This window comes from Macrosteles quadrilineatus, unplaced genomic scaffold, assembly GCF_028750875.1.
Source record: "Macrosteles quadrilineatus isolate MER2022 unplaced genomic scaffold, UCM_ALF_1.0 Scaffold_3__2_contigs__length_128488019, whole genome shotgun sequence".
NCBI classification, from domain to species: Eukaryota; Metazoa; Arthropoda; class Insecta; order Hemiptera; family Cicadellidae; genus Macrosteles; species Macrosteles quadrilineatus.
In genome coordinates this window covers 123,586,688-123,600,465 of record NW_026542596.1, presented here as the reverse complement: position 1 = coordinate 123,600,465, position 13,778 = coordinate 123,586,688, and the positions used below count along the sequence as shown (strand labels likewise).

The window sequence follows — 13,778 nt, the reverse complement described above, 5'->3', positions numbered from 1 at the left end:
GCTTCTTATTTTTTACATGAAATGTCTTGATTGTTAGTGACTTCCAGTCAATAAACAACTTTGTATAAGTTTGTGAAACTGGCAACATAACCTTGCCATTATAAAAGCAAGGAGTAAACAAAACATTTACCTTTTTTCTCAATTGAAGTTAAGCGAGTAACAAAACGACATACATTGTTCAATAACTGGGCCTAGTGCTATAATTATCTCTGATTTATATTAGTTTGGCCTATTAAATTATTATACCAATATGTATTATTAGCTGATCTTAATATTACCAAATCCCGCACTAAGCCGCCTCTTTTTCAATTTTCAATTTTAATGCCCCCAGTACACTCTCCCAGAGGCGCCTCGCCGAGTAATTCGGGCGAGTGCTTATGCGAGGTGACCATGTACACTCTCGCTTTGTCTTGCAGTCGAAATGGAAGCGCTTTATGTGCTCGGCTCTTTTGCAGTCTCGGGTCCTTGGCTAAATCAGTTTAATCCACACTATTATAAAAATGAGGAGGTGTCTGTCTGTCTGGACGACTGTCACGACTAAAATCACCCCTTTGTATCACCTTTGTACTGTACCGGCTCACCCCTTGCTTTGCTGGATACGTTCCACGCACAGATCTGTAGTCTATGTGGACGGGCAAATGCAAGGTTAAAAGAGGCCGCCAACCTCTTTAAAAAAAAAAAAAAAAAAAAAAAAAAAAAAAAAAAAACCAATACAGCCAAAATCAACCACAAAGATATATCTGGAACGTCATAGGCTTATTAATGAGTTTTACCAATGCATACAAACCCTTTAAGAAGCGCTCTATGTGATCGTTGGCATGATCATACCAAATGGGTTACTGAATTGATAGTATGTATTATAAAACAAAACTTAAGTATGATTATTATTTTTAATATCATACAATAACTCTAAACTGAAACACTATTTTGTGTTTCATGAACCATAAAATAATAGCAGTACAGTTAGTAATAAGATGGATTAAAAACAAAACGCTAAGCTTATTTAAACTCTTAATTTACTTATTTTACAAACACCAAACAAACAATCAGTCTGAAGACAAGTTTTGACAATGCAAGACAGTTATATACAGCAGCCTTGTGAGGTTAACTGCGGTTGTAGCGGTTGCCCCAGCCTCTCTGGTGAGTGTCCTTGTACTCATCCATGGCTCTGGCCCGAGCGAGAGCCTCCTCATCATCAGTCTGCAAAACAGCATTAAAATTAGGTCACTTCAGTCTCATTGTTACTTAAAACAGTGATTTGACAATTCCTGAGAAGTTACTCAGGGTGTCCTTACACCTGCCAGTAAATTTATGAAACTTTCAGTGAATTTCTTGCAATCACAGCAAAATAAATGATCTTATTCAATCAAGGCAACATTTATGATGATTTACCACGATCATAATAACATTTCCCAATTCTTCGAGATCGTAGCAACAAAAACATCCATAATGATTTCTTGCAATCGTGACAACATTGTGATTTTCATGGTCATTTTCTGTGATCAAGGTAACATCCGTGATTATTTACGGCAAAATCCGTTACTTGTGAATTCCAGTGATTGCAGCAGCACTGTGATTATTTCCTGCAACCACGACCAAATCCGTCATGATTTCCCGCGATCGTGGCAACAACGATGTTGGACAGATGTGATGCCCTGCAGCGATCATGTCAATACCTCTGGTTATTTCCCACGGTTGCGGCAATAACTGTTCTAATATAATTTGCCGCAATCTCACCAAAACCCGTGATGATTTCTTACCATGTCTCGGACATCCATCACCATACTTGCGGTCGTGGCAAAATGCGTGGGAATTTCTCGTAATCGCGCCAAAATCCGGTATGATTCCCATTCCCGGAGATCATGGTAACATCCGTGATTTCCCGTTATAGCAGCAAAGCCTGTGATGATCGTGGCACAACGTCATTAATCACGGAAATTTCTTGTTCTTTAAAAAATTTACACACAATTCACGGATTTTTCCCGGTCATCAGAATTCACCCATAATTCCCGGTTCCCAGGTCGGCTGGACATCCTGTATGTGGTTTTGCATATATATGCATTTCACAAAATGTATTAAAAACATATTTCATAACGTTCTGTGCAATATGCGAGTTTGCCGAGTTGACTATAATGGACAATAATGCGTTTTCTGCTTTTGGGGGAAATGCATTTTGTAATTTAACTCGCCAGGATTTGGACAGCATATGGTGAATTACTTTAAACAAACATCCAATAGAATGATAAGTAAAATTTACCTCAATTTTCCGCTCTTTCTCAGCTTCTTCTTGGTCAGCAATAGCTTCCGCATTTGCTTGGCTGGCCATCTCTAGCAAAGATCTTGATTTCACTGTTTCAGCATCGGGGAATCTAAAATACAAATAAAAAGCTTGTCATGTTATCTAGATTGAGTGTGGCCTTTTATGTGTCAACTAATGTACTGGAAGAGATGTTAAAAGAATTAAATTCAATTGAAACCAAACTGTTGTCTTAGTTGTGCATTGGAGCCGCAGTTAATTGTGCTGAAGTAATCTAAGCTGTTCTGATTACAACAAAGTCCCATCCATCCAAACGTATTTGGAACAGAACCTATCTGGAGCAAACTGTTTGTAAAAAAATAAAATTTCTTTGACCGTAGGCCTTAGCAGCCATATATTTCTTTCACAGTCATCTCAGCACCATGATTGTCTCCCACTATCACATCACTGTACCGTCAAACGGGGCTACTTTGTACATGGGGGCTACTTTGTACAAACTTTCAAAAAACTACTTAAAAAGTCATAATTCCCGTAATTTTTATTATTTTTTTAAGTGTAGCATATTAAAATAAAGGTAAACTTATATTCTTTTTGAAAAAAAATATCCCAACATATTATTGTTTAGGATTTAAAAATTAAAAACTTAAGGTACTTTTTTTCGGGGGAAAAAAATTGTACCCAAACTTTCGCATGCACAAATGACTAAGTGCATAAATGATCATAAGATGTAACTTTTATATGTTGTTACCCCACTTTCTGGGACTCTAAATATACCAAATATGTTACAAAAAAAAATTATCATTAATTAAAAAAAAAAAATTTTTTGAAAAAGGTACACAAATTTGTAAAACCCGGGGTAACTTTGTACACTGCTTATTTTAATTTTTTCATGCCCCATCCTGCTTGCTTTTACCACCTAATCAATTATAACCCCCTCAATACATGTTTAACTTGTGAGAGGTTGCTGCTTGATGTGTTCCTTGCTCTTGTCACCATTACCAAATGCTTGTGACGTACGGTTCCTTCGAAAAGTGCCGGGAACTGTTAATGTTTTCCACTGGCCGGAACTACGCGATGAAGACCTGAACATGCCATTTGCTGATATTGTGGCAGTGCTGAATGAGCCCAAACTTAATAGAAGAGGTCTGTTAAGTTTTCCACACAAGTTTGAAGGACTAGAAATAGAATAAGTAACAGACTACTTACAGCTACAGCAGATTTTTATCTGAAAGGGCATGGCGACCCTTGCTTCTGGAGCCAATTTTCCCGGACAAGACAAAAAAAACACAGGTAATTTAGAGCTAATTATTATTTTTTTAGTTAAGTATAACTCTTTGGTAACTCACTGCATGCATCATTACAGCTCTATATACTTTCCTTCATTTATATATATATACTTTACAAAACCCTTATGGTGTACAAAGTTCCCCGCGCAACGGTTTTTCCAATTTGCTGTAACTTCTAAAGTAATAGAGATAGAAAAATGCAATTTCCACCAAACTGTTCCAAATAGCCCCAGCTTTCAAATGCATGTTATAAAGTAACCCCTAAGACTAACCATCTTGGGGTTATTGGTATCCCAAGTGACTGTAATAAAGTAGCCCCGAACCCGGGGCTACTTTTTACAGGTACATTTTATTTTTATTTTTTTATTGTACATAAGCAATTAATTTTTTTTGGCTACATAGCTCAATAGCTCATGCAAATCCGGACAATTTGATATAAAATATATATATATAGCCTATACCTTTATAAATAAAAAAGTTATTACAGTTATTCAAAAAAATTGTTATAAAGTAGCCCCGGTTGACGGTAATTAATTCCCACGATCACAGCAGCACTATGATCCGTTAAACATATCCAGCGGAATATATTTAATCAACAGAAGCTAGGACGTAGACTATTGAGAATTATTCTATAAATTATTTTGTGCTATGCCTCATATAGGCCTACAAGCAATTCATAGGCTTTTCTCCGTTAATAAAAATTCATGTTGATTTACCTATCCAATTTTTTAAAGTCAAGCAAATAATTATAATTATGGTTTTCTTATACAAAAAAAAACAATTTAAACTGAGCAAAGCCCACAAACTGCTGAATGAAAATTCATACTGTTTGAGTAGGCCTATGCATAGAGTAGAGTACTTACATTCCATCTTTTACTCGTTGATCATAAAACTCTTTAACCGTCATTGCAGGAAGACTAGGATATCCAGCTCCAAACACCTTCTTTTGAACCTCATCCTTAGTTATTATAATCGGTTTCAACGGTTTAGGTTTAGGGCCTCTAGATAATTTTTCTTCACTCTCGTTCGCCTTCAAGCTACCCCCAGCTTTAACTTTAGACATGTATTTTAGAATTTCCTTTTCCGATTGAAGGGACTCTAGCTCCCTAATACCTTCATTAATATGACACTTTATTAAGGTAATGAAATAGTTTCTTTTCAGCTCATCGTCGACATGAGATGTAAGATCTATCTGTTTCTTCATAGTTTTCAAATCCCCTTGAAGAGCCTTTTGCTCGTTGTAAAGCTGTATCTTGTTTGCTCTGAAGTGAGCAGAATTCATGAGAGCCTGAGCAGGAGTTTGAGGTACAGCCACTTGATTTGATGTGCTTTGTTCTTGTTCTGCATCAGATGGCGGTGGAATCTCTATATCAGTAATGGCGTAGTCCTTGCAACGTTGTAAAAAATCTCTGAAGTAAATATCCGCTGTGTCGACTACTTCTGTTCTCTCTGTTACACACAGTTTTTGAGTCAGGTTCCCTAGCAGAGATGGCAACAAAAAATATTTCAAATTATTTGTTGCTACTTCTTCAATGGATTCATTTGAGCTAAACAAGGAAGTCATGGATGCCAGACGTGTCGCATCTTCGAATAATTTCATAGCTCTGCGTATTTTAACCTGGAACATTTAATAATCAAAATCAACACAGACAAAGCGTAAAATTTATAAAACTAAATGGGAGTCTACTGTAAAGATAAAAAAACAAAACAAATACCAAACTAAAAATTATAGGCTAGCCTAAATATTATTTAAACTTTGTTAAAATATACCAGGATACAATTGTTTGACAGATTTTATAAAGAAAAGAATATCATGAAACTTACTCAAAGTGTTAACTTATTAGTTCATGAAATATTCCATACAAATACAACCAGTTTGACGATTGTTATAAAAGATACACGTAACACAGGCAGCGGGAATCGGGATGTAAACAAAGCTACACCCAGCTCAGTACTCCCAGCGATAATAGCCCCAACCACATTAGCGAATTTTGAGTAGTGGAGGGAGAGCTCACTTGCCATCACCACTCCGTTGCCGCCAGTACAGTGCTAGCGCATCTCACCGGCCATGCTAAACCAAACCTGACGAGTTGTGTTACAGATGTTTTATATTTATGCTTTATTATGAGCACAGCTTGTCTCTTAATGTCCATACAGTCCAACCTCAGTATAACGAATCTGAAGGGACCGAACTGAATATTCGTTATATCAAGGATTTCGTTAAAACGGGGTTCGTTATATAGAGGTTAGGTTTGCAGGAATTTCGCTAAGTCGAGGTTCAGAACCAGCGTCGGTCAATATAGGTCGGGATTTGACCACATTAAAATACAATTAAAGTAGCATAGGCTACAATACTTTACAGTACAGTGTTTACATTGTACAGTAGAACCTAAATTATTCGGCATAATAAAGGGGAGAGATCTTGAATATTGCGCAATCATGACAATGGCATTGACCTTGGTATAAATGGTATACATTACGTCATCAGTCCTCAGAGAATGAACTCAGTTCTCAGTTGCAACATAGCGCGCGCAGTGACAGCAGACAAAGATGTAAAACGGAGCAGACGAATGTTAGCGCAAGCGATGACGTGACCTTTCCATTTAATTTGATAAAGAAACAGATTTTCCCAAAACAATAATTGGGTGGGGGATATGTTATATCGAGGGAAAGACGTACCGTAGACAATTCGTTATGCAGAGGTTAAATTCGCAATGTAGAGGTTCTGACAATGACAAATTCGTTATATTGAGGTGTCTTATTTTAGCCGAAATCACGAAAAATGCGTTAAATCAAGGTCGTTGTTATGGTTTGTTCGTTATGTAGAGGTAAAATATACATTGTGTCTTATGGAGAGTTCTAGGGGATTAAAAAAAAATTCGTTATATCAAGGAATTCGTTATATCAAGGTTAGACTGTATTAATATTATTCAAAAAAGTTGTATTTTTAAATTCCCCCCCCCCCCAAATCTAAAAAAAAACCTCATTAAATCTCAAATTCCCTCCCAAAATTAAATTGTATAGCGTGGTTCGCGATTTGTGGGCACCCCTGCCTGGTCGTTTAACCCTCCGAGTGTCCATAGTTTAGGCCTTAATGTCCGCCTATTTTTGGCACATTTGCAAGGTTTTATTAAAACGGATCTGAGAAGCTTAAAACAATGTTAATTCTACTGTTCTATATACCATTTTGTTTAAAAAATCATGGGCTTCAATATTATATATAAAACATAAGAAACATTTGTTAAAAAAAAGTTTTTAGGTAAAAAAAAAATATTTTGGAAAATTTTCACAAAAAAAATAGGCCTAAGTTTGCGCTCAATGAAATTGTATGAATTATAGGTCTATAAATATTTGAAAATAGCCACATTATTCTAAATTTTATGAGGATTACAAATATATAATCATATAGTAAGGTAAGTTATCAAATAAATAAGTTATGAGTGAAAAACAGATTTCAGTACATAGCGTTTAGCTAAGAATGCATAGCCTAACCATAGCTAGGAATCTGGCAGATAATTTACATCAATATCACTACGGTACCTACTTCTTCAAAATCACTTAAATATTCTTATAACGCACCAAGTATATCACTACTTTTGATTTTTAACACTAAAACAATGATAATCGTAATAAAACACATCAGTCATCGGTCCGAGGTTAACCAAGCTGTTTACAAATACGCTCGTCAGCTGTCTGCTACAATATTTTCGGAACTAAAATGAAAAGCGCTTAGAGACAGGCCCCGGGAGAAAGCTTAGAATCTAACAAAAAGAACGATACCTAACTCGATCCAGTTCAATCCGATTCAGTCAGTCATAGAGCCTTCGCCGTAAACGATGTTCGTGTGTCGAAAAATCGACAAGTGACACTACAAAAAGTGTGCCGTGAGTCGATTTTTCGACAAGTGACGCTCGGAGGGTTAACCAACTGTTATTCCAACAAATAAAACACAATATGGCTGTATCAGGAAGTGTAAATAGGCTAGGGTCTAGGTCCTGAATGTAGGTGTATACCAAAAACACTAACTTAAGTTGGTTCCAACTCCTGATAAGCAATAAAGTAGGCCTACCTAGGCCTAACTTAGGCCCACCCCAATTGGAAGAAACGCCAATAACCCCTTTGAATCTTGCCTGTCTGAATAGGCTAAAAATAAATGTTTTGTCAATAAAAGTAAAATGTACCCAGAGCCTAGACCTAGCCTATGTTAGTTTTCTTAATCACCAAACTTTTAATCGAGCTACAACAAAATAAAGTCGTTACCGGTACAGGAATGAATTTAGGCCTATCTCTATTCTACCTGAATTTCGCCACTATTAGTTGCCTGATCAGTATTCGATATTTCTTCATAAATATTCATTCCTTCTTCAAATATTTCAGATAACTTTTTATCGTGCTCTGTATCATTTTCTTCCATGTTTTACGACTCCTCTTCCTGCTTTATACTAGATTTGAAATAAAAGAACAAAGAACTACAATGAATTGTTTGAATAAAGTGTAAACATTAAAAATTAAAATATCATCAAAAATGAGTAGGGTAAGTTAAACAAACACTCCTTCCTAAATCCCAAAGTCCTTAATCCTTAGCCCTTCCTCCTTCTCACAGGTTTAGGTTATAAAATTGTGTTGTTTGTTATTATTTATTTTATTATGAATAAATATTTTTTTTGTTATTGGAAATTCGATGAGTGAAGAAGAGGGTCTTGGGAAGAGTAGAATATAAAACACTTCGAGCATTGAGCAAGGATACCAGAAAATGTATCTAGTTTAGATCATGACAGGAACACATCTCACATACTTGATACTTGGACTTGTCTTCTTCTTTATCTTTGACTGTGGTTGGATTGATAGCGTCAAATTTTTAATACCATATGATAAAAACATATATTTACAACATAAATACTAAAACTGTGGCGGAAATTTCAACCCGGCATGAGAGGTTCCTCTACCAACTCTTTATTTATTTATTTATTTATTTATTTACAGACGGAAAACTCCATTTTCATACATACAATCATGGCAAGACGTTTCATTCAACTTACATAGAACAATTCATACATCACATCAAGATGACCTGACTAAAGAACCCTAATAAATAAGAATGTATCAAAATATATCAATATATATAACAATAAGATAACAAAAAATAACAATGAATAGCAATGAATAACAATAAATAACAATAAAAAACAATAAATAACAATAAATACAATAAATAACAACAATAATTAACAATCAACATGGGGAACAACAAATTTGGTAATTAGCTAACAAGATAAAAAATCAAAAAACAAGTAACAGTAAACAACAACTACAGAAACAAAAAAGAAGGTAACAGTACAATGATCAACAGCAGCTAAGCGAAGAAACTCTTCAGCCCATTTCTAAAGACTTCATCGGACATGGAGAAGAAGTCCAGGTGTTCTGGAAGACAGTTTCCAAGGCGATGGAGACGTGGCATAGTGCTGTGGTACGCATATTGTGTAGAGCAATATCTCCTCTCAAACAGTTGTTTTGATCTTGTCGATTTCAACGCTCGAAGGTCGATTCTTCCCAACAATTCAGGTGAGTCCACTGAAGCTGAGATTATCTTCCTCAGAAACATCAAATCGGAGATTCTACGCCTGACTGACAAGGGTTGAAGACGAAGGAGGTGGCTTAGCTCGTCCAAGGGTACATCTTCATAACGAAAGCCCAGCTGCAGTCCAACAATTCGAACGAATCGTCTTTGTATTCCCTCAAGATGTTCTATGTGGCCCAGCTGATACGGTGACCACACTGGAGAACAGTACTCAAGGATAAGTTGAACGTAAAGAGTCCTTAGTGCTTCTGGCGAAAAACCGTCCTTAGACACTCTAATAATAAAACCAAGAACAGAGTTTGCTCTCCTACTAATGGCATCAAGGTGAGCATCGGGACTTAGTGAAGATGTTAAAGTCACACCAAGGTCTTTAACAACAGATGATCTGGAAAGTGATTTTCCTCCAAGAGTATAACCATGCATCATGGTATTTGCCCGTCGTGAGAAGGAGAGCACCGTGCATTTGGAGATGTTAAGCTCCATTTCATTCTTGAGGCACCACAGTAATACTTGGTCAAGGTCGGCTTGAAGCATATCACAATCATACTCCGACGAAATTTCCTTGTATATTTTAGCGTCATCTGCAAAGAGTAATATTTTACAATTTGTGACTACTGAGACCAGGTCATTCACAAATATGGAAAACAGTACAGGACCCAATAACGAGCCCTGGGGGACTCCAGAAAGAACAGGAAACGCTGTGGATGTACATCCATTGTATCTGACAACCTGGTGACGATTACTGACATAGCTTCTGAACCAACTTAGCATGGCACCAGTAACACCCAAAACGCTGAGCTTAGCCAGTAGATGTTCATGACTCAATCTGTCAAAAGCCTTCGACATGTCCAGGTAAATGCTGTCTACTTGATGACTTCTGTTGAAGGCTGATATTATATCATCTTGATAGATAACCAGGTTGGATGCAGCTGATCTACCGCTATAGAAGCCATGCTGGGCTGTTGATAAGTGGTTCTTAATAAAAAAATTTAATCTAGTGAGAACCAGGGATTCAAAAACTTTGGCGAGCGATGATTGTATGGAGATTGGTCTGTAGTTTTTATGTCTGAAGAATTACCATTCTTGAAGATAGGTGTAACAAAACTTGTCTTTAGGCAGTGGGGAAAGATACCCAAGTGCAAAAACCAGTTGATGTATACTGTCAAGTGAGGGGCAAGAATCCAGCTACAGTACTTTAATATTAATGGTGGAATATCGTCAGGACCAGCTCCCTTATTACCATCTAAGGTGGAGAGAACCTTTTCGACTTCATTGCAAGAAACAGAAAATTCAGTTAAGGAACCAGAAGAACACTGATCTTCGAAGAAAGGATCTCTATCGAGGACGCGGTAATTTGAAAACTCCAGGTAGAAATACAAAATTCACACATAATTCCCGGTTCATAAAATTTCTGCATGATTCCCGGATTTCCCGGTCGGTGGACACCCTTATGTATATATTGCAAAGGGGCGCTACTATTAGTTGTGCCTAGGGCGCTAACAGGGTCAAAAACGGGCCTGATCAAGTAGTTTTTAGTGGTAACCTCTCTAAGCTTCCTGAGAAGGTCTCTCTTGATAACTTGACGCAAACCTTAATTGTCTGTGTGAATGTTCCAGCCTAACCTAGGGTCAATCCAGAATCCTAATAGCTTTACAGCCTCGTCCTGCTCTATCCTCGATCGCAGAGTGCAGATTAGGGATTGGGTTTTCGCCTCATTGATTTTGAAGCGGTTTGTTATAAACACACATCATGAGATAAACACAACTAAACATTTTAACAGTCCAGCAACAGCAGTTAACATGAGTTAACATGATAAATATTAAAATAAAGTAAAAATCAAGAGCAATTGATTCACAGCTGTGGCTAAGTTGACGCCACAGCCACTCAAAGCAGCCCCCCCCCCAGCCCCCCGTGGAGACTGGAAGTCCTTGAAGTCCAGGAAGCTTGAGTTTTGGTTTGACTTTTCGACTTGATCGAGCTGTTTGGGTAAAGGCCGGACCATAGTTCTAGGCACGATTACTAGAAAAATTTATGGATCATAAACATAAACAAATGACGTTTTTGGCCCGAAAATAAACATTATTTAACATTGGTTAAATGGAACTGCTAAAACATATGTTCAATGCTATTACTATAGGATTCGGGCCAACAACGTCATTTTGTTTATGTTTATGATCCATACTGGGTATTTTTCTAGTAATCGTTCTAGGTGTCTGGCTGACGCATATGCGTAATAACGAATTTGCAATTTAATCATATGTTAGCCCAAGTTTTGACAGATGGGGAATTAACACACAGCAAATTAATGCGCATGCGTCAGCCAGACGCCTAGAACTGTGGTCCAGCCTTTACCATTGACTATATAGCCTAGTCAATGGTTCTATATGGTAGTCTCATATAACTCATATATCCTCTGTGCATATAATCATACATACGAGAGGTCGTCCAGTGGTCGAAACTCGACCAAAAATATGTAATGTACTCACTTAACTATTTTCACCCCACACTGTAAATAAAACATGTGATTGGAGTTTCCTCCATTTGTTTTGATTTTCTGTTTATATTTCGTTGTTATTTCATAACCAGCATAGCAACGCATAAGATCCATGTTATTTTTTTACAACTTTTAAACTTATTTTTTGTGCTTATCTTTGAGCCTATTTAAATTTATAAAGGGATTCTGCACACCTACAGGAAAATAGCTTTCCAACGGTATGCGTAGATTTTCCCTACGATGCACACGAGCTGAGAAAAAAGGTTTTAAAGAAACATGCTTGCCTATTAATATATAGACGAGAGGTCGTCCAGTGGTCGAAACTCGACCAAAAATATGTAATGTACTCACTTATCTATTTTCACCCCACACTGTAAATAAAACATGTGATTGGAGTTTCTTCCATTTGTTTTGATTTTCTGTTTATATTTCGTTGTTATTTCGTAACCAGCATAGCAACGCATAAGATCCATGTTAATTTTTTTCAAAATTTTAAACTCATTTTTTGTGCTTATCTTTGAGCCTATTTAAATTTATAAAGGGATTCTGCACACCTACAGGAAAATAGCTTTCCAACGGTATGCGTAGATTTTCCCTACGATGCACACGAGCTGAGAAAAAAGGTTTTAAAGAAACATGCTTGCCTATTAATATATAGATAGATAGATAGATAGATAGATAACCACACCGGCATGCCTATTGCCATGGTATTAACATGAATAACAATACCCCCGCCGCAGCAAACCTAACTAAGCGAATTTCCATTTGACTGATTGGATTTACACTGAAATGTCTACTTAAAAATATTACATTTATTCTCGATTTAATTAGAATTAGTTTAACAAGTACTTAGGTTTGCTGTATCAGGGAGGGTAAAACTGTTTTTTTTTTTTTTTGTAAAATGTGAATAGTTAGTAAGAAATAAAAACATTTTCCAAATTTGATCAAAATATGTTCATAAACATGCAAACTACAACAGTTTACTTATTCTCCATAAGAATAACATGGAAATTTTAAATTTAAAACTTTTTGAAATTTTCTCCGTAACCATTAGGCGCATAATAACGCTTCAATATACTAAATTATTTGTTTTTTTAAGCTCTACAAAATGGTTTGGAAAGAAATTGCTAAATTTTATGTTTTTTGGGTCAAAAATGGGAAAAACCTATTTTTACCCCATAAACCCCCGTTCCTATGGTCCGATCATGCTGGATCGCGAACTCGTTCGAAAAAACGTACGTTTACACGTTTGTACCAAATTTCATCGAAATCGGATCATTTTTGCTCGAGTTATCGTGCTGACGGACATATATATATATATATATATGAATTTGAACGGATGGTGTTTTTGGCCTCTCTAGGGACCTCAAAACGAAAAAGAAAATCGGTCCCGCGTCCAGGTCTTACCATGAGTACTACGGTAATAGCTTATTCCCTATATGGGAAATTCGCTAAAACTTGTAAACGTAAACATTGTGCACACGTTCCATAAATAAGTGCAATAGCTGGGTAGCATCGCGCGGAGCATCACAACCTGACGAGGGTAGGGGAGAGGTCCCCCCATAGCGTCCTTGGCTGATGAGTTAAGTCTGGAATTGATTATAAACTTCCATAGCACCAGGGGGTCGCCCTATTGACTAGGCAGGCATTAAACATAATAAAAAGGATCAGGTATCGATAGATAAAACGTTCTTTGAGGGCCTCGCCAGGTACCCTGTCAGGTCCAGGGTTTATTGTTCTTAAGGGATAGAAAGACCGTCTCTCCTACTCTTCAAGAATGTACAGTGCGACTTCATCCACCTGTTCAATACACCTGTCATCCCGCAGTGGCTGTCTCCCTGTACTCCCTGGTGTGAATTTAACATCCACACTAGTGAGTACTACCATAGATAAAACATACTACTCATAGAACTACAAGTTTTGTAGTTCTTTTTCTTTGGTACTAATACGACTATTGACAGTACTATCCTGATAATTATACCAATTTGTAAATAACAAGGCAAAAATGTGGTTCGGATTCCCCTATGAACTGTAGGTCCCTTAGAAGCAATTGGCTGTATGGGCTATTAATTTAATAAACTGTCATGGCTGCACTATTTTTATTTCAGCTGTGGTTTTTCAATTAGGAAAATATGAGTTAAAATACCCCCATCACAGCAAACC

General features: G+C 36.8%; 1 protein-coding gene across 1 annotated transcript; it reads right to left on the bottom strand.

Annotated features, from left to right (window-relative positions):
* Window positions 1-999: 999 nt before the first annotated feature.
* On the bottom strand, window positions 1,000-8,147 carry LOC128990103 (immunoglobulin-binding protein 1b-like). The gene is made up of 4 exons (XM_054412349.1): window positions 7,841-8,147; window positions 4,407-5,161; window positions 2,258-2,369; window positions 1,000-1,200 (listed from the first exon to the last, which is right to left on the bottom strand). Exons 1-4 carry the CDS (start codon window positions 7,955-7,957, stop codon window positions 1,105-1,107), a joined length of 1,080 nt encoding a protein of 359 aa, XP_054268324.1. The 5' UTR covers window positions 7,958-8,147; the 3' UTR covers window positions 1,000-1,104.
* Between the last annotated feature and the right edge of the window lie 5,631 nt (window positions 8,148-13,778).